Consider the following 19,491-nt stretch of genomic DNA (forward strand, 5'->3'; position numbering starts at 1 on the left):
ATTAACTATCAATCAGTTTTCACTTGTCAAAGTTAAACATTTAATTAAATGATTAGATGACAATTTTTCCAAAGAAAAAGTCAACTACGATATTTGTATTGTTGATTGTGAATTGTTTTGATGTTTTGGAAAATAAATTTTCTTAATTATCAATTAATTGAACAATTTGAATCATCGATATTATTAAATGAATGTAATCAAAAATTGATTGAAGAATCACTAATCAACCCAACCTTGAGAGTTTGTTTCTTAATTGTGGGCTGAGTTTAATGATAATAATAAATTGTAGGTGTGTTAAGTTAATTGTAATCTAACAATGTAGTTATTATAATTGTTCACAATTAACAGTTAACAAGAAAACAATGAAGTAAATTATTAATGAAGGAAACAATGAGAAAGAAATTAAATTGTTTAGCTAATAACAAACTTTTAGAAATGAAAATGATCAAAATTAATGATAAACAATTGATTAATTTTCTAGGTAATCAACTCTATGGGTTAATCTTGCTAATTACAAATAATCAACAAAGATAATCATGATTAATTGTCTAATCAAGTGTAATTGAATATCAGTCAATAATCAACAGCTGAAAGATGATGAGCAAAAATGAATTAATTTGATTGTGAATCAAATGAATCAATGAATAGTCAATGATTAATATGTTTCCATTAATTAAATGTAATCATTAACATAGAGTATGAATCATCCATTGATTGGGAACTTTTAATTATCATAATGATTAGAAATTAAGTAGCAATGTTAATCAGTCCAAGTGACAATTTACTCTCAGTTAACTAAATTGTTACTCAATTTCGAGTGGGGAGAAAAGGAATCGATAACAATTTAAATTGTAAATTAAAATGATTAAAACATTTATTTTGTTACTAAATCCAGATCAATAATGTTAATCATTAAGATGATAATCTACAATCAATAATATTATCACAACAATCAATATTTATCACCATTGATTGTTACTATTATTATGATTACTGAATTGATAATAACATTGAAAGTTGATTGACCGTAACATTGATAATGATTTTAATTGTTATCAATGAAATTCAATGATTAGAATCAAGTTTTACATTTGCTAAATCAATTGATTGTCCTTGATTCTTTAAATTATAAAATTAAAACGCCTTAATCACTAATCAGTGGAGCAGAAAACTAACTCAAAAAAGTAACAATTTAATAAATTGATCAATGATTAGTTTTCCATTGTGATTTATTATGATTGAAAAGTGAGACAATTTAGATTTTGTCGATTACAATTATTAAACTATTCAGCTAATTGTTAATCATTGATGATTGAGTTTATTTGTTTGATTGGCTCATTGTAAATATACATTGTTGGTCTTAATTTTTTTGCCTCAATTTTGTACAATTTAAGTTGATTGTTACAATTTAACTCCACATGGAGACAAGTCTTGGACTCATATCGTAAATGCCTGCATCATTTAATTGATAATTAAATGATTGGTGACTCTTGTAATTGTCGAAAGGTTTTAAAGTGATCTTTTGATTGTAAGTGTCGTTAATTGTACATTTCCAATCAAGCGATTCCAATGGTTCCTTGAATACATCGAGGACGAACATTGATCCAGATTCAATTAAATCACCCGATAAACTTTCATTCTTGGAGATACACTTAATTGTTACATCTTCACCCGATCGTTTGTTGATAAATTTAGCGATCTCTCCGAATCGAAAGGCACAACCAAGGAAAACTTTTCGAGCATAATTAGTCCCATTTTTAACGATCGACGAGACGGACTTTTTATCGCAATTCGGATAATCCTGATCGGACCATGATAACAATATAATTCCAGTCACACACCAAATGATTAGATAAACAGGTAACTGTTGATACATGTTAATTGAAACAGTCTATGGATGATTAAGAGGAAGTGATGAGAACAGAAATTTAATTGAATAGCTGCTGTTTCAATTAGCAATCAAACTAATTGTTCCCATTCCAATAGATTGTTGTAAATTGGTTTATCAATAAACAAGATTGTTTAGTTTTCATCTCTCTCTCTCGTTGTTAATGGTACAGTTAATTACCTGAAGGACAAACAGTAACAATAATCAATTGATCATCTTCATCCTCATCACTTTCATAATAATCAATCATTCAGATGTTATTATCAATCAAGAATCCAGAACATAATCTTAATCAGAATTGCTTTTTTCTCATTGTTTTCATGTTTATCTTAAGGTAATAATAAACATCGAGAACAAAGTAAATTAATTTGATCATGATGATTAACTGTTGATTCAACAACAGGTATGTGATTATTCAGTTTCTGAAATTGAACAACAAAGATAATCAATGAAAAAGGAACATCATTAATCTTAATCGATTAACTATTCTATCAACTTTAATAGACTAGGAAAGAGATTAACCAGAAAAGAACCAGAAAAAAAACAATAGAATCTCATCTTACCTTAATTACCATAGAAACTGGTTAATTTCTGGTTAGTGTAAACACCCCTGAGGGAAAATGATAATTGATTCGCAGCGATGAACAGAGACAATAGGAACAACCGGTTAATTGTGAAAAAAATGGTTGGTCAACTTTCATTAATCGGTCGCCATCTTGTTCGGCTTTTTCTCATCCCTTGCCTCTCATTTTCTGTGGGTCATTGTACTGGTCATTTTTTGTTAATTTCACCTTGAGGCTTTTTGTCAACTTTTCTTTGTGACAAATAAACAGAAACACTCATCATCATGATGGAGATTAAAATGGTTACAAAGTAATTATAATGTTCCAGTCCGATGATTAGCCAGTGTCCATTGTTACAAGAACCAACCGCCGATTCTGTTAGCAAAATGTCCGCCATCGTAGCGATGGCGTAACCAAGTGATTAGAAGACAATTAACCAACAAAATAATAAGATGATGATGATTAAAATGCAATTGGAAAACTAAACAATCAAATGTCAACAATTGACCAGCAACAGATAAAACTCAAAGATCGTTCCCTAGGTAACCTAATCTTCAATAGAAACATTAATCATATTGTCTTGTTTTTTATTCTTTTAATTTGCTCACTAATTAATCTTGTTCAACAGTTAATTGTCAATCATTTAATCTGGGACTCAGTGATTTCCTTCAACTAATTTACTCGAAATGACAATTTAACGACCAACCCATCAACAATCAATTCTCTTTGGACTTAAATGTCTTTTTATATGTTTGTTGCTTTTTCTCATCTAATAAGATGAGACAAAGAAAAAGATAAAAGTTCAATCGAAAGATTTATCGTGAAGTTCATTGTGATTCTTGATTGTTTTGTTCCTTCATGATGAATCAATTTACTCTTGATAACATTTGGAATCAACTCTCAGTTCTCCATTGGAACAATCAACTTTAAATATTCTTCTTTCTTCTCTTTCTTTTTTTCTACAATTTTCTATTCTTTTTTGACATTGATAAAAAACAAACAACGAATTCATTTCTCCTCGAATATCTGGTTAATCAACAAGAGAGAGAGAGAGAGAGAGAGAAAATCATCAACCTTGGAACAGGAATATGAGTTATCATGAATGGAAATTCATCTGGTAGGTTAATTAAACTACTTCTTTTCCAGTGATTAATTAACTTATTCTGTAGTTAATTAATGTTTCATCAATTATCTCCTCTCTCTCTTTCTGTCTGTCTTTTATAAACTTCGTTAATCTGTTGTCAACAATTCACTAATTGTCACGGTTTAATTTTTAATTACGTTCCACGATCATTTTGATATCTTTCCATTGATACAACTACATAATAGTTGATTAAATATCACGAAAACAATTTCGTTGATTAGAGACACAGATTTACAGTTATTATTATTCTCGATTATTAATTGATGATAATAAGGTGATTTAGCTTTTGATTAGATTGATTTATAATCCATAATAAACTCACCATCTCCTTATTTACAATTACCAGGCTTTAGTTTTACATGAAAGCGATTCCAAATGACTGAATTGATGAAACATAAAGATTAACTATTCTAATCTAATCAAATTGTTTGAACAACAAGGGATCTGAGAGATAATCACAAGAGTTATTAGTTAATTAGTACAAATTGATAGGACTAATCACTAGTAAAAGTGATTATAATCATTGAACAATTAACAATATGCCTGAAAGAAATGACAACAATTTAACATCAAGTCAATCACCATTTTCAAAGACAAAAAGATTAACAGAAATTAATGAATGAATATTTATTATCAATGGGCAATGTGATTCCATGAAACAATTGGATTAAATTGTCAACGAGATTAAAACATCTATTATTAGATTTACATGATGAGGAATCGGAATCTAATCAAATGACCATAATGATGATAAATAACAAGAAAATTGTCTCTGTGTATTATTTTACTCTATTATTGTTTTCATTAACTAAATTGTTTCCATAGTTTCAATGAAATGGCTTCATTGGCTTGAGAAGCAGAAAGTTGAATCCACTTTTAATATTATTAATCCGAAGAAAATTTGGTCAGCCATGTTAATCCCAATTTAATTTTCTCTTTATTGTTGTTTAATCTTTTATCCTTATTCCTAATTTACATTACTATTAATTCATCTTTTGAACAGTTAGTCTGGGTGAAGGTAATCCTGATTCTGAGAGTTACGATAAATCAGGTCAAACTATTCTAGAGGAGATTTCCATTTCATCCAATGATATTAATCATCAAGGTAAGAATTAGAAAAGATTATCACTTTTTGTTCAATTATCGAAACTTTTTGTTGATTCATTTAGTATTCTTAATCCATTAGATGTAATCGATTATGCTAAAACCATTGGGATTAATCCTTCAACTGAATCGTATCTCCTTTGGATCGCTCGGAAGGGATTATTAGCTCCTCTACCTGATTCCTGGATTCCTGTGTAAGTATTACCTGTGATTCTTGTCTTACCTGGAGATTAAGAGCCGATGGATTATCTTGAAGAGCAATTTTCTAAAGAATATTTAAAATCGGCTAAATTTGAACAAAAACCATTCGGGTTCAATGGATTTCTTATTCATGATTTCGATCCTTTTTCCACCACCAAAATAACGATTAATTTTGATGGAAATGATTTGAATTTAGTTAACAGTTAATCAGTTGTTCCAGTTCTGAATATTATCTGATTAGAATGAAAAAAGTGACAATAGAAAATCATTGAAGCAATTTACTAATCCGGTATTTTGACCTGAGTATTTGCGTTTTAATGACGTTTCCTTGAAATTCAATACACGATCTGTCATTTAATTACCATCATCAACAATTAACTTATAATCATTTGTGGTTTTCTGGTTTGGGTTGTGGTTGTTATTAATTATTAAGAATTGAATGAGTTTTCTTGCTGTTCACTAATTACAATACCGAGTTTTGTGATGAATGGTTAATACAATTTATTTTAATGGAAATGATATTCACATGATCTAATACTTGAGCTCACCAGGTTAACAGAATTAGCTGAACAAACAATCAACAACAACAATTAACCAATGTGCTCATGATGAAAACATCTCAAGGTTTTCATGATTGACCTGAACCATGAATAATTTATTCATGATAATTTATCAATTGTTTGGTTATGGTTCAAATTGTTTGAGTGAGAAACAATTTATTTCAATTGTTGTAAAAGTGTTCATACATTCAACTGATTTGATTAACATAAACTGTCAACTATCAATCAGCTGATTAAATGAGACATGATCTTGATGATGAAGACAATGATTTATAAAACATCCTCATGGAAATATCAAAGTTTAAAACTGTAAATAGTTAATCTCATTTTCTGAGTTGTCATTTTGTTTTCTTGAAACTTGATTACTTCTCATCCTGTTAAATGTTATCATGACCTTGAAAGTTTAACCTTTCTTCAACTTTCTCTTTCTTTTCTCTTACTTTCTCACCGATTAACCTGAGAAGACAAGATCAACTGGGTCGTATCTATTTCCACAATAAGGTAACTGGATTTTCCACTTGGACCCACCCAATTGACAAGTACCTCCAATCGTTTGTGAAAAAGAAACGATCCCAACAGCGAAAGTCACTCATGGCTTCGAATGACCGACTCAATCCATTGGTCAATCTGCGATTCTTGGATGTTGGTGATGAGGATGACGAAGATGCTGAAGGAAATGTTAAGGATGGTGAGGGTGTTGGTGGTTTACGATTGACAGGTAATCGTAGTAAACAAATTGGGAAATCAGGAAAAGAGGATAAACTGAATTTAGGTCAATCCTTAATTTCTGGTGAAAAGACGAAACAGCGAAACGACGAGTTGATGTTGAAAAGTAAAAATACCTCTTCAAATGATGTTATTGTCGATCAGCGATTAACTTTAAGTTCTTTGGATGAATCAATTGAGGATGATATCGATTCGATACAATTGGAATTGGATGATGATGCATTCAAGGAAATAGAAGATGATGGAAGCCTTGAAGAGGAAATTGTTACCTTAGATGTAACCGAAGGTGGACCATGCGACGAAGAATTATCATGAAATCTATCAAATTGATCTATTGACAATCGATCTTGATTATCGTGATAATCAGCGAGAAAGAAAAGGTCAGATTGAAGAGGAACAAACGAAAAGGGTGAAAATCGAGAGGCCTAAAAGTGGGCGACCCGGTGCAAGGAATATAAAACCATCTCTGGAGGTTAATGGTAAGAAATTTATTCTAATTGTTTATAAGTTTAACTCTGTTTTTCCAAATGATTTATTTTGATTATCATGTTGTGTTTCTCTCTCTTTGATACATTCAAGATGATTTAGATAATTATATCGACGGAGATGTTGATGGTGATGATGATTTCTCACTACAAAGCCTGGAAAATGATCCATTCGCTGGGGAAGGTGTTGGCATGTTCCAGGTAACCAGACAAGAATTGGTTAATCTTCCTTCATTTCCTATCAGTCAATTGGAGACATTGAAAGAGGAACCAGATGAAGATGCTAAAAATGAGGATGAAGATGAAGAAGTAAAAGTTGTGGATGATGGAGATGAAATTGAATTTGAAGAGGATGATGATGATGTTGAGTCAACGAACGCTGATAAACAAATTGGAAATGATGGAGTTGGTAGACAGAAACACGAATTGATTGATTTGATTGGACAGCAAGCTAATTTTAGAAAATTGTCTGATCAATTGAGAAAAGAAATAACTAATTTGCGAGATGAATTGTTTACAGTTATCAATCGTAAATCAGATGATTTAGCCAAAAAGACGGTTGAAAGATTGGATGGAGTGGAAAGGAGATTATCTCAGTCTGAGAAAACTATTAACTCGATACAATCAGACCAAAAGAAACAGCAAATGGAAAACAATTTAATCACCACTAATCGTCATGGATCCGATTGTACAACTGAGATTAACAAGATTAGACAAGAAGTTAATTCGGTGAACAGTAAAGTGGATCAAGTTATGGAAGATTGTAAACAATTGGTGAACAAAGAAAGTGACCTGGTGAAGAAAAACTTGAGCGATATTAAAGATGAGTTCGAAATGACCATGGAACAGTTCAGGGATTTCAAAAAGGACAATGATCTAACAATTAAAGCTCTGAGGAAACAATTGACTGAAGTTTCCACAAGTCAAGATAATTTGGAAAGTTTGACTTGAAGACCCAAAGTGACCTGCACCGATTATCTCGAGATGTGAACAGTTTCCGTCAGGACGATGATGAAGATCAAGATGCCTTAAGAAGTGAGTTGAAACACTTGATGATGAAAGAAAAGTTGGAACAAGAAAAATTATCACAATCGATTGATGAGATTCGAGATTTGGTTCGTAAAGAGATCAATTCGATGGAAAAATCAATTAGGAAACAAGATGAACAATTTACCAAAAGTCAAGCAACAATCAACGACGATATGAATCAAACCAAATCAGTTTTACACTATTTAACTAAAGAATTGGATTCAATCAAACAATCAATCGATGAGAAGAAAATTATTGAAGGTAAAGAAAGTGAATTAACTGCATCCAATGCTGCCATAGAAGAGAAACTTAATCAATTAGAGAGCAATTTAACAACAATTAACGGTAAACTTGAAGCAATTCGAGTTTCGAGAGAAAGAGAGAGAAAGATGAGAATGAGATCAAGTAATCACAATTACAATCGATCGAGAAAATTAATCTCGAGTTGCTCATCTTACGAAAATAGTTCATCATCTTCAGAAGATGAAAGAAATCGTGATAAATCAACTTCTAAGACTCGAAACAAACACCAACCTCATCATCCTCATCACAATGGATCATCTTCCCAACATCATCAATCTAAGATCGGCTTTGATTCTGGGCTGAATCGACATCGTGATTACATCAAATACTCGCCTCTTCATTTCTCGCCGATATTAATATCTAGCCAGCCGATGGAAAAACCTCATCGCATGAAAAGTTCGTCTTCGTCTTTATTGGCCATGATTCGTCGAACTAGTAGATTATTACAAGACGAAGCTTCCGATCTCGATGGTCTTGGTAATTATCGATTTGTCTCCGATATTTCCAATGGCCTCATGTCCCGAAACGACTTGGATGCCGATGAAAGTGCCATTAGGAAACTCAAGCAAATTCGATGTGATATCGATGAGAAATTAAAAAGGCTCAATGTTTTGGTCAATTCAACTAATGGCGAAGATAAAGAAAGGACAGCGAAAAATTAAATCGCCGATCAAGTTAAATACTAAAAATTATTCTCAATCTTTATCAATAGAAATCACTAAATCAAACAATAAATTATTCATTACTAAATTACTCATTTGTTAATTAGCCAAAAAGCTCAAAAAATTGTACTTTTTGTATTATGTTATGATAATAATTGTTAACCAATTCCCTTGATTAACTTTTTCTTTTGTATTATTATTATACCAAAATCTCAGTGAAACTAATTAAATTTACTAGTCTACCAATAACCATTTTGATCATTTATTTAAATGGATCAACAATTTGGTGTTAATCAAAGTGACTCCAAAATTGATTAGATTTTTTCCTTAACCAACTTCAGAGATTGATACAAAAGCTGTTGTATCAACAATTAGAAAATAGATTTACATTTATTTTTGTGATTCGAGCTTTTGATCTTATTAATAGATCAACAATCAAGTCCAATTTTCGATCTAACAAATACTTAGGCTGTATTCATTTCGATAAAATCTTAGTGATTAATTGTAGAGAAAGTTCATAATCAGTAGATATTTGGACAGAATAGTAAATGGAAAATGGAATCATTGAGATTGTTGTAGTTCGATTCTTTTTGCTCCATCGAGAATTATTTTCTGTAAACTCTCAACGTACGATATTTGGCCTTTGATCAGATTGATGTATTGTCCATAAGTCATGTTATCATGTTCCCCTGTTTCAATATTCTGAGGTGCACCTTTGTATTTATCGGGTGGTGGTAAATATTTTTGACTCTGTCGCTGTTGGATAGCACATTCTTGTATTGTTTTCTAGAGAGATGAACACAGATTAAGAATTGGAATCAATGAACAGAATCAAATAATCAAAGAATCAAAGAATCAAATGATCACTTACAAAATGTAACTCGATCTGATTAAGTAAAGAATGAAAATCTTCAAATGCCTTATCGAATGGTGGTAATGCTTTGTCTTCAGGAGCTTTTCTAAAAATAAACAATTGATGGAATTAGAATGAGATGAATTGGTATGGAAACGAAAACAGGATAACTTACAGTCCACTGTCGACAGCAGCATTGTGGTTAATATATGCAGCAGAAATTTTCACAAGATTCTGTAGAAAATCAAATAAAATTAATCGATTGAAAAGAAACGAAAAGAAAACACTTACTTGAACTGCTTCTTTCAAAGACCAAACCAAAGTTCTCACACGAGCGATATTATCATAACGAGGTTCTCCACCTTGATTAGCAGAACTGGAAGCTTGATCGGCCATTGAAGTGTCGAATTGATTGTTTACAATCAATAAATTAACAATTAATTGAAGAGAAAGTGAAACTATCAAAATGGAGAGTAAACAAAAAGAATCAAGTTAAACAGCTGAGCTTTAACATCGCCATCTACTTGTCACTTTGTTTTCCCTCTTTTTTTGTTCTTGGTCTTTGTTGCCTTTTCAACCGTCTACAATTTAGTAATTAATTTGATAATTAATAGTTGGCAATTAATGTCCAATACAATTAGATTGAATTAAGAGGTAATTTTTGTTTAATAATTGCTAAAAAATGATGAGTATAATTTATACATGATTTTTTTGTCTTTTTGTGATTTTAAAGTTTTTTTTCAATGGCTCAAAATAAGCTTTGTTTTGATTGTAATTAAATATAAAATGAAATTGATTTTTTGGTGGCGATGAAAATGTAATGATGATGATGATGGTGGTGGTGGTGGTGGTGGTGGTGAATGGGGATTTTGATGAAAAAATGAATGAAACTTAATGAATATTTCAGGACAATCTGCGTAAATTACGACGAGCTCTTGATCGACGGGCTCTACTTGGAGCGTTGACTGGAGTCTTTTTATTGTTTGATGAACTTCGGGTTCCATTCGTGGTTGAAGGTGAGCTTGATGGTGAACCGATTCCTGAATCGCAGCTCATGTTTAGACGCTTTCTGGTCATCATTCCAGGACTTGAGGGCGGTGAGGTGCGAAGTCTTTTAACTGGTGTTCGTTTACTTGGAGATTTTGACAAATCACCGCTGCAAAAATAGAGAAACATGATAGACAATTAATTTGAGAAAAAAACATTCGGCAAAATGAAATGGAAAACAAGTGAAACTCTCAAAGAGAAACAATTAAATCCAGAGAAAATGAATACTTACAAAATCTTCAACATCTCCAAAGTTACTGAATTATCTCTTGGCCTTTTTATCGGTGACTTTCGGGTGGCCAATATAATCGGGTTCATGCTTCTGGTGATTATATGAGATTTTCTCTCTCGTTTACCACGTCGTCTAATTATCTCTTCATCAAGATTTGTAGAAACCGATGATTGTCTAACATTGGAAGTTGATAAAACATTTCTGTCTCCACCAGAGCTCACATCATGCCTTTGGTAATTATTGAGAACACCTTGAGGGTCGATTTGTTCAATATTATCATTTCCATGATCATTATTGTTCCGATTAACCAAAACATCAACAGGCATGATGGAAAATAGATTGTGAACAAAAGTGTGAAAATTAAATTAAGATGAGAGATTAAAACAAATTCACATGGACAACAAGCACATAAAACACAAGCTAAAGAGAAGAGAAAAGAAAACAATTAACCAGAACAGGTAAAGAATAGATGACAATCAAGATGGAAGACAAAAAGTAGAGTTAATTAAAAAAGGAAATTGGGACAACAAATAAAACATAAACATGGAAATTAAAAGAAGAAGAGACTGAGAGAGAGAGAGAGAGAGAGAGAGATGTTCTTCTATTGTGAATAAGCGCCAATTCGTGAGTCTCTCCCTTCCTCTGTCATCTTCTTCCCTTGGGCTGATCATCATTCCCCGCCAACAAGACCCCGGGTTTTTTTATTCTTCCCATTGGTTGGACTTGTTGATCGCGATTCTTTTATCCTTTTAAAAGAATTCATATTTTTAAATTGAAAGAACAAAAAAAAATCGATAACATCGATAATCGGTTGCCAGAGAAAGTCAACTCTCACTATAGAGATTATAGTCTCTCACCTTTAGATTATTTATTTAATTCTCTTTCTTCATGTGACTAATTAGAATTAATTATGATCATCTTTTCTATTCTCTTGATTCTATTTAGTGTCCTTAACAATTCCAGTGCCTCAGGTAAGTTGATTTGGTTTTTTGTTCTCTTTTGTTTCAATGTGATGACAAGTTGAAGATTTTGATTCTTTTTTGTTTCTGTTTCTGTTTTGTTTTGATTGTTTTTTTTTTAAATTCTATTCTTTTTCTCTTTACTTTTGGCAGATGAAGATGTTCAAATTGATTTTGGTATCGATGAAATTGATCCTTGAAAATTCCTAGAGGTCCTAAGTTCATTGAGGAACCTCGATCACAAATTTTTGATCTCAATGGTCGTGATCATCTTAATTATGTTACTTTAAGATGTTCGGCTGATGGTTATCCAACACCCGTTTATCAATGGTTTAAGGAGAGTTATAATAAGACAGAAATTATTTCTGAATTAGTTGACCCTCTTTCAGATCAAAGATTTACACAAATGGATGGAACGTTAATCATTTACAATCCTAGGAAAGAAATTGACAGAGGAAAGTATCATTGCCGTGTTTCCAATCAATTTGGTAGCATCATAAGTGAAACGGTTCAAGTTAGCTTTGGATACATTGGTCAGTTCCAATTGAAAAGATCTAATGATTTTGCTAATACCAATTGGGGTAAATCTTTAAGCTGTGATCCACCTCAACATCATCCAAGAGGAATGTTTTATTGACTAAAATGGTTACCCAAATATTATTGGAGCTGATGATAGACGGATATTTGTTTCTAATGATGGTAACCTTTACTTTTCTTCTGTTAAAGAAGCTGACAGTGCCAATTACTCATGTAATGTCCAAAGTGTCATCTCGTCAACGGGTAGAACTGGTCCATCATTTTACCTTAGAGTTGATCCAACACCAAATAGTCAACAGCTTCAATTTCCTGTTGGTTTTCCTAAGATTTTCCCTGAAGCTCCGTTAGCAGGTCAACTAGTATCACTTGAATGTGTCGCTTATGGTTATCCGGTGCCCTCATACAATTGGAGTAGAGTTGGTGATCAATTACCAAAAGATGCATCATTAACTGGTCACAATAGATTATTAATTATACCAAAAGTTAAGGTTGAAGATTCTGGTGAATATCGTTGTACTGCAAAAAGCGGTGGTAATAGTGTTATCACATCAGCAGCTTTTCTCCGAGTCCAATCACTGCCTGTATTTACCAAAGGATTAAGAGATAAGGTGATCGATGTTGGAACCAACCTCATCTGGAAATGTGAAGCATTTGGAATTCCCCAAGTTAAATATAATTGGTACAAAAATGGAGTTGAACTTCGAGGTAACACCATCCCTCAAGAAGACTCGCAAAGAATTAAGATTGAAGATAATGTTCTAACCATCGAAGCTGCTAACCCTGACAGAGACAATGGAATGTATCAATGTCGTGCTTACAATGAACTCGGTAACAACTTCAGTTCTGCTCAATTGAAAGTATCTGGTATCAAGCCAACATTTAGACGTCACCCACTCAAGGATATGTACGCTGCTCTTGGCTCCAAGTTTTCAATCACTTGTTCACCTGAAGCTCTACCAGCTCCATCTTCCAATGGCTACTAAATGATTCACCATTGCGATCAAACTCCGAATTACTGACAATCAATCAAGTTCGTAAAGAGGATGAAGGTTGGTACATTTGTGTTGCCAGAAACAAATATGGCCGAGATCAAAGCAAAGGATATCTAACTGTCTTCGATAGCCAAACATTTGCTGAATACCCAAGACCCAAACTCGTTGCCATAGTAAATGACACCATTCAAATGCCTTGTGATGCCAATTCTGATTCCAAGCTGGACATTTCTTTCATTTGGCTCCATAATGGTATCAAAGTCGATCAGTACAACTCATGGAAATTCACAGTCGGCAATAAACCGGGTTATCTCAAGATTCGAGGAATTACTTTCGCCGAGTCTGGTAACTATACTTGTTTGATTCGCTCAGCGGTCGACACTATTGCTCATTCAACGGAATTGATTGTTGATGGCCCACCAAACCCTCCAGGCGGTGTTTTAGCCGATGTTATAAATGCCACTTCTGCTTCCATCCATTGGAGTGATGGTGCTTCTAATGGAAGACAAATACTCTTATAAGATTGAGGTCGAACTAATCACAATTCTTCTTGGATTGTATTAGCTGATCACATTTTGTCTACTGGAGTGAATCGCGAAAACTTCAGGAGTAATGCTCGAGTTAATAATCTCTCTCCATGGAGCATCTTTGAGTTCAGAGTATCTGCTTACAATGATCTTGGATCTAGTCTACCTTCCGATGCTAGTCCACTTTACAAAACTGGTGAACATCGACCACTACGGTCACCAGCCAATGTTGGTGGCGGTGGAGGTAAAGCCGGTACATTAACGATAACCTGGGATCCTTTACCTCCTCAGAATTGGAATTCACCTTCTGTCTGGTACAAGATATTCTGGAAACTGCCAAACGATTATGAATATCAAACAAAAGAATTGAATCAAAGTCAAGTTGGAATGTACGTGATTGATGTGGGCGAAAACAATTATTATGAAAAGTATTTAGTTAAAGTTCAAGCAATCAACAGAATGGGAGAAGGACCAATCAGTGAACCAGTTGAAGTTTATTCAGCTGAGAGTATGCCTCAAGTTCAACCAAGTTTGGTTAAGGCTTTACCATTCAACTCAACAGCTCTTAATGTTACATGGGCACCACTGAATTAAGTCGAGGAAAGATTCGTGGTAAATTAATTGGTCATCGAATCAAATATTGGAAACAATCTGATGACTCTCAAACTAATGCTCTCACTTTACTCAATCGTGGTACTCAAAACGAGGGTTTGATTGTCGCCTTGTCCCCACACACCGAATACTATGTATCGGTCATGGCCTACAACGAAGCAGGTTCTGGACCTGAGAGTGAACCTTTCTTGGCTCGAACCTACAAAGCGGCCCCACAACGAGCACCAACCAATGTGAAAGTTAAAGCTGTCGAATCAGGCCATGTCCAGGTAACTTGAGAGGTGTTGACACGGCATCAGACGAAGAGCCGATCATTGGTTATAAAGTTCGTTATTGGGAAAGTGACCAAAAGATTCAATCAGCTAAAGAAGTTTATAAATATCTTGAAGAAATTAGTGAAGATTTGAATGTAATGGTCTCTGGTTTAGTTCCAGATAAAACATACAAACTTCGAGTTCTCGCCTACAGTTTAGGTGGAGATGGTAAAATGTCTTCGCCCGCTGTTGAATTTAAAATCAAAGCATAATCGACAATCTTATTTAAGAGAAAACTGAATTCGATCCAAACAATCAAGTTAATTAGGATCGTCGCAATATCATGTACACAAACAATTGCACTTCCGTCCACAAATCTTATCTACTCACAATCGCCACACTTGAAGCCATTCACATATCAAAGTATTACCACAGAAGCAACTGAAGCCTTTAACTCATTAATTACTCATGGCCAATTAATCGTTACTCAATTTTAATTTAATCATAATTTTAATCATAGCCATATGATTTTGCCGATCCACCGTTTACACAATTGTATCAGACTATCAAAAGTTACGATACAAATCAAATTGCCATGAAAATTGATAAAAAACAATCAAGTGTTTAAATTAAAAACTATTCAAAACAAAACAATTCACATCCACAAAAAAAGCATATCTCAAATTAATTATCTAAGCAAAAGCAATCATAATTAATTAAGTAAAAGACTACAAGTCAATTGCTTACAATCAATTAAATTAAAAACTCAATTCAAATTTTGTTTCAAAAAAAAAGTTGATAACATAAATTGTTGTTCTGATGAAGTTGAATTAATGATCATAATCTAATCTTTAATCTTCAACCAATAGAAACTATTTATGTTCATTTCTATTGAGTAAATTGTTGACATGATAATGTTGCCTTCTAATTGATTGTTAATTGTTGTTCGTCATGATGATATCAACTTTTAAATGAATTTTAAATGGTCGTTTCTTTGTTGCAAAGAATTTAAAGATTACATAACCAAAAGTGCCCATAGATGGCGATGTAATTAGAATATCAGACAGAGAGAAAAAGAGAAAAAAAGTAAGAGTAAAAGTAAGAGAATCTTTTAAACTTGTGCACTTTCAGTTCTCTTTGGTTCTTACATTTTCACTTCTTCTTCTATTGTTTTCATTGTTTATGTGATTAATTAATTCTAATTAAAATGCGACTTTATTTTTTCTGGGTGGTTATTGGTGTTTTTAGTTCTACTTCCTTAGCAGGTAAGTTCTATTTGTCTCAAATTTTCCATGTCATTGATTATATTCAAATGAACAGGTTGACTCTTATTACGCATTGAATTTATCATTGGTTCTTCTTTTTTAATTCTTTTTTCCTTTTTAGTTGATCGTGAAATTTCTCTGGATGATCCATTAGAATCTGGGTCTTTTACAATTTTTAGCGATTCCTCTAATTGTAGTGGAAGTTATGTTTGGAACATTGTTCCTGTGGCTAATCTAACTTCTAATTTTGTAAAATCATTGGTAATTTCTAATTTGGCTTTGGAAGATGGAGGTTCATTTGTCTTGAAATCAGATGCTCCTAATGGAAATGTATTTACTGTCGTTGGAGAAGGAACCGCGACCTTGCCTATACTTTATCTGGGCACTAATGCTACTCACATTCTCAATTATACCAGGGGTAAAATTTGCTCCAATTACTCTAGAACTTTACTCCAAGCATCTTGGTCAAAAGTCACTAACGATGCTTGTGCTCCTGTTGAAGTAACTGGTAAACAGTTTTTCAAATCTTACAATTATCCAAACAACTATCCATTAAAAGAGGACGATGGTAACACCCAATGCCGAAGTGTTAGCTCACAGACAGCTTTTATCTATGTAACTTTCCATGATTTGGATCTTGCTGAAGATCATCGTTTGGAATTTGCTGATAAGAAGGCTCCAGTCGTTCTCACTTCATCAAACATCCCTGGAGATGCTATTGTATCAAATAAAACTGTGATTAACTTCTTGCGTTCTTTTAACCCCCAAAAAAACACCGTCAGAAACATAACTTACAAATTAAGCGGACGTGGATTCAACATGGAACTCGAGGCTTTGGACTGCGGAGGTAAAATTGATGATAAACCCACTTTCCAACTTGCTCTCAACGCAACAGAAAAATCCCAAAAATGTATGTGGATCATCCGTACACCAGTGGATAAAGATCCAACTATCCTTAAGGTTTTCAACTTCACCCTCTCCAATGGCCTTGACAATGTCATCATCTATGACTCAGACACCATTAAGAATGATAAACGTTTGATTAACATATCTGGAGCTGATTATTACAACTCGACCTCTGAAACAATTATTGTCCAATACACATCATCCAATACTTCAGCTTATTTAAATTGGTCAACAATAAGTAAGTTTTTTACTCACTCACAATTCATTTCATCATTTCCTCTAATCTTTTAATTGTTTCTCTCACCAGTTTGTCCCGATAAATGTTTAAATGGTCGTCGTTGTATTAACCCATCTCAACGTTGTAATAATGTAAATGATTGTGGCGATTGGTCCGATGAACTTCATTGCAATGGTACAATCCCAGTTCCACCACCTAAAATAGAACCAGCTAGTGGAGGTAAGATTAGATTAGTGATTTAAATGACACATGATACTAATACTAATTACTTTCAACCATGATTTGTACTTTCACTTTACAATTATTATAGTTCCTGGTCTTGTTGTGGTATTTGTTATCATCCCAATCTCATTAATCATTGGCATCTTGGGAACCATTTTCCTCCCTCGTCTTGTTGCCCGAATCCGAGACAGACGTTACCAAGAATTCAGAGAATATTCTGATGTTTCATAGCAAACATTCTAATGAAGAGAAAAAGAGGAAAAAATACCAAAAAGAAAAAAAAATAACGAATAGTTGATTTGATAGCAACGTTCAGCGATTTTCACTTTTGAATATTAAAAAAAAAGATGAGAAAACAACAAGGGATAAAAAGAAATACCATCATCTTTATTTTGATTGTCTCTTCAAGCCAATGATTCAATCAATAATTAAAAAAGTGTAAAAGCAATTTTACTTTTATGGTTAAAAATAAAGAATCTTCTCACGCCTTTATTTAATCAATTCCTTGTGATAATTAATGATTAACTCATCGGAAATAAAAAACCATCACAATTAACAATTGTTTCCACAAATGTATTCGTAATAAGAGTGTATTGAATTTCTTTGTAAGGTGTTGATTTACTAATTAACAGGATTCAACAGTGAACATTTTGTTCTCACAATTGTTGGTTAATTATAATTCAGCTTATCATGTTAACCAATTAGAATGACAATTAAACATCCGGTGATTTACTCGCAATCGAATGGAAGGTGGCTCCATCTCGCGGCGCGTTTTTCGTTTTCGAGAGAAAATTTTTTTGTTTTTATTTTTGTTGCTTCTTTTTCAGTTAATCTTTGTGTTTCCAATTGTGTGATTGATATTTGATCAGTTGTTTCTTTGTTTCTTTGTTTTCTTCCAGTGTCACTTATTGATATTTTTCCATTTGTTAAGGTGCCCGAATTACAATCAACCAAAACGGCTTCCAACACTTCATCAACTTCACCTTCTGGCATGTCCAATACCAGAAAAGGAAAAGGCCGAGGGTTCGCCAAGAAACGAGCCCACAGAGCGACTAGTAATGTATTCGCTATGTTTGACCAGGCCCAGATTCAGGAATTCAAAGAAGCTTTTAACATGATTGATCAGAATCGAGATGGTCTAATTGATAAAGACGATCTACAAGAAATGTTGGCCTCTCTGGAAAGAATCCGAAGAAAACTACCTGGAAGGTATGATGAGTGAAGCTCCAGGTCCAATTAATTTCACCATGTTTTAACACTTTTGGGAGAAACTTCAAGGAACTGATCCTGAGGATGTGATTAAAAACGCTTTTGCTTGTTTTGATGAGGATAACACCGGATTAATTCACGAGGAAAACTCAGAGAGTTGTTGACCACAATCGGTGATCGGTTCAACGATGAAGATGTAAGTTATCATGAAGATCTTCATGGACAATGAGAGTCTTTTTCTTTCCAACCTTTTCTATCATTTTCCAATATAATTAATCACTTTTGTCAACTTTCCTTTTCCTTTCTTCCGATCAGGTCGATGAAATGTATCGTGAAGCTCCTATTGATGAGGGTGGAATGTTCAACTACACTGAATTCACCAAAATCCTTAAACATGGTGCCAAGGATAAAGATGATCAATGATCTAAATCAAACCAACAACTATTACAACCATGGAACCAATTTATTTAATCCAATCAAATCTCAGCAGAAAACAACTTTTACCAATTTAAAATTAATAATGCAACTGAACCTTTGGGATGAAAGTGTAATTGTTAACAATCAGCGATTATAAATGGTCTCACTAGTTGAATCATTTAAGAATCGTAGTGTTTGTTTTAATTGTTAATGGGAAGAAAAAGAGATGCCTTAAAATCTTGTATTCTCATTAATATTTTCTAATCTAAACATGTAACAATTAACATTGTACTTCAAACTAAATACATGAAAATGAGCGTTAGTAGTTAAGCCATAATTTATAACAAATTTCTACCTATTTTAATGTATGAATCAGAATTAATATCAACATTATCATATTTGGTTAATCGTCAAAATGTATTTTTGATCATCAATTAACAATAATAATACGAGAATCATTTTAACTAAATGGTTTGTTTTTTTCTCGTTCATTACAATAATATTTTTGGATATTTGCCGGATGACATAATCTAATCTGATGAAATTTAGTAGATTT

At 33.0% G+C, this 19,491-nt stretch overlaps 5 protein-coding genes and 1 pseudogene across 5 annotated transcripts; 4 read left to right on the forward strand and 2 right to left on the reverse strand.

Moving 5' to 3' along the window:
* The first annotated feature begins 2,835 nt into the window (after positions 1–2,835).
* Positions 2,836–8,902, forward strand: LOC128397699 (centrosomal protein of 164 kDa-like). The gene is given in 7 exon segments (XM_053358444.1): positions 2,836–3,568; positions 4,599–4,700; positions 4,782–4,893; positions 5,925–6,485; positions 6,487–6,665; positions 6,766–7,617; positions 7,620–8,902. Coding segments are annotated over 7 exon segments (2,871 nt in total). The 5' UTR covers positions 2,836–3,549; the 3' UTR covers positions 8,666–8,902.
* Positions 8,903–9,036: 134 nt separating this feature from the next.
* On the reverse strand, positions 9,037–10,022 carry LOC128397705 (mediator of RNA polymerase II transcription subunit 29-like). The gene is made up of 4 exons (XM_053358448.1): positions 9,810–10,022; positions 9,694–9,752; positions 9,537–9,624; positions 9,037–9,451 (listed from the first exon to the last, which is right to left on the reverse strand). Exons 1-4 carry the CDS (start codon positions 9,912–9,914, stop codon positions 9,227–9,229), a joined length of 477 nt encoding a protein of 158 aa, XP_053214423.1. The 5' UTR covers positions 9,915–10,022; the 3' UTR covers positions 9,037–9,226.
* A 143-nt stretch (positions 10,023–10,165) lies between these two features.
* Positions 10,166–11,765, reverse strand: LOC128397703 (uncharacterized). The gene is made up of 2 exons (XM_053358446.1): positions 10,798–11,765; positions 10,166–10,674 (listed from the first exon to the last, which is right to left on the reverse strand). Exons 1-2 carry the CDS (start codon positions 11,121–11,123, stop codon positions 10,422–10,424), a joined length of 579 nt encoding a protein of 192 aa, XP_053214421.1. The 5' UTR covers positions 11,124–11,765; the 3' UTR covers positions 10,166–10,421.
* LOC128397698 (contactin-like) lies at positions 11,708–14,974 on the forward strand (annotated as a pseudogene).
* Positions 14,975–15,616: 642 nt separating this feature from the next.
* Positions 15,617–17,642, forward strand: LOC128397701 (uncharacterized). The gene is made up of 4 exons (XM_053358445.1): positions 15,617–15,943; positions 16,065–17,087; positions 17,157–17,306; positions 17,398–17,642. Exons 1-4 carry the CDS (start codon positions 15,886–15,888, stop codon positions 17,538–17,540), a joined length of 1,374 nt encoding a protein of 457 aa, XP_053214420.1. The 5' UTR covers positions 15,617–15,885; the 3' UTR covers positions 17,541–17,642.
* Positions 17,643–17,952: 310 nt separating this feature from the next.
* Positions 17,953–19,404, forward strand: LOC128397704 (myosin regulatory light polypeptide 9-like). The gene is given in 4 exon segments (XM_053358447.1): positions 17,953–18,488; positions 18,490–18,662; positions 18,665–18,714; positions 18,834–19,404. Coding segments are annotated over 4 exon segments (519 nt in total). The 5' UTR covers positions 17,953–18,300; the 3' UTR covers positions 18,942–19,404.
* Positions 19,405–19,491: the final 87 nt, after the last annotated feature.

The sequence above is a fragment of the Panonychus citri genome, unplaced genomic scaffold, assembly GCF_014898815.1.
Source record: "Panonychus citri isolate SS breed McGregor unplaced genomic scaffold, ASM1489881v1 Contig00039, whole genome shotgun sequence".
NCBI lineage: Eukaryota > Metazoa > Arthropoda > Arachnida > Trombidiformes > Tetranychidae > Panonychus > Panonychus citri.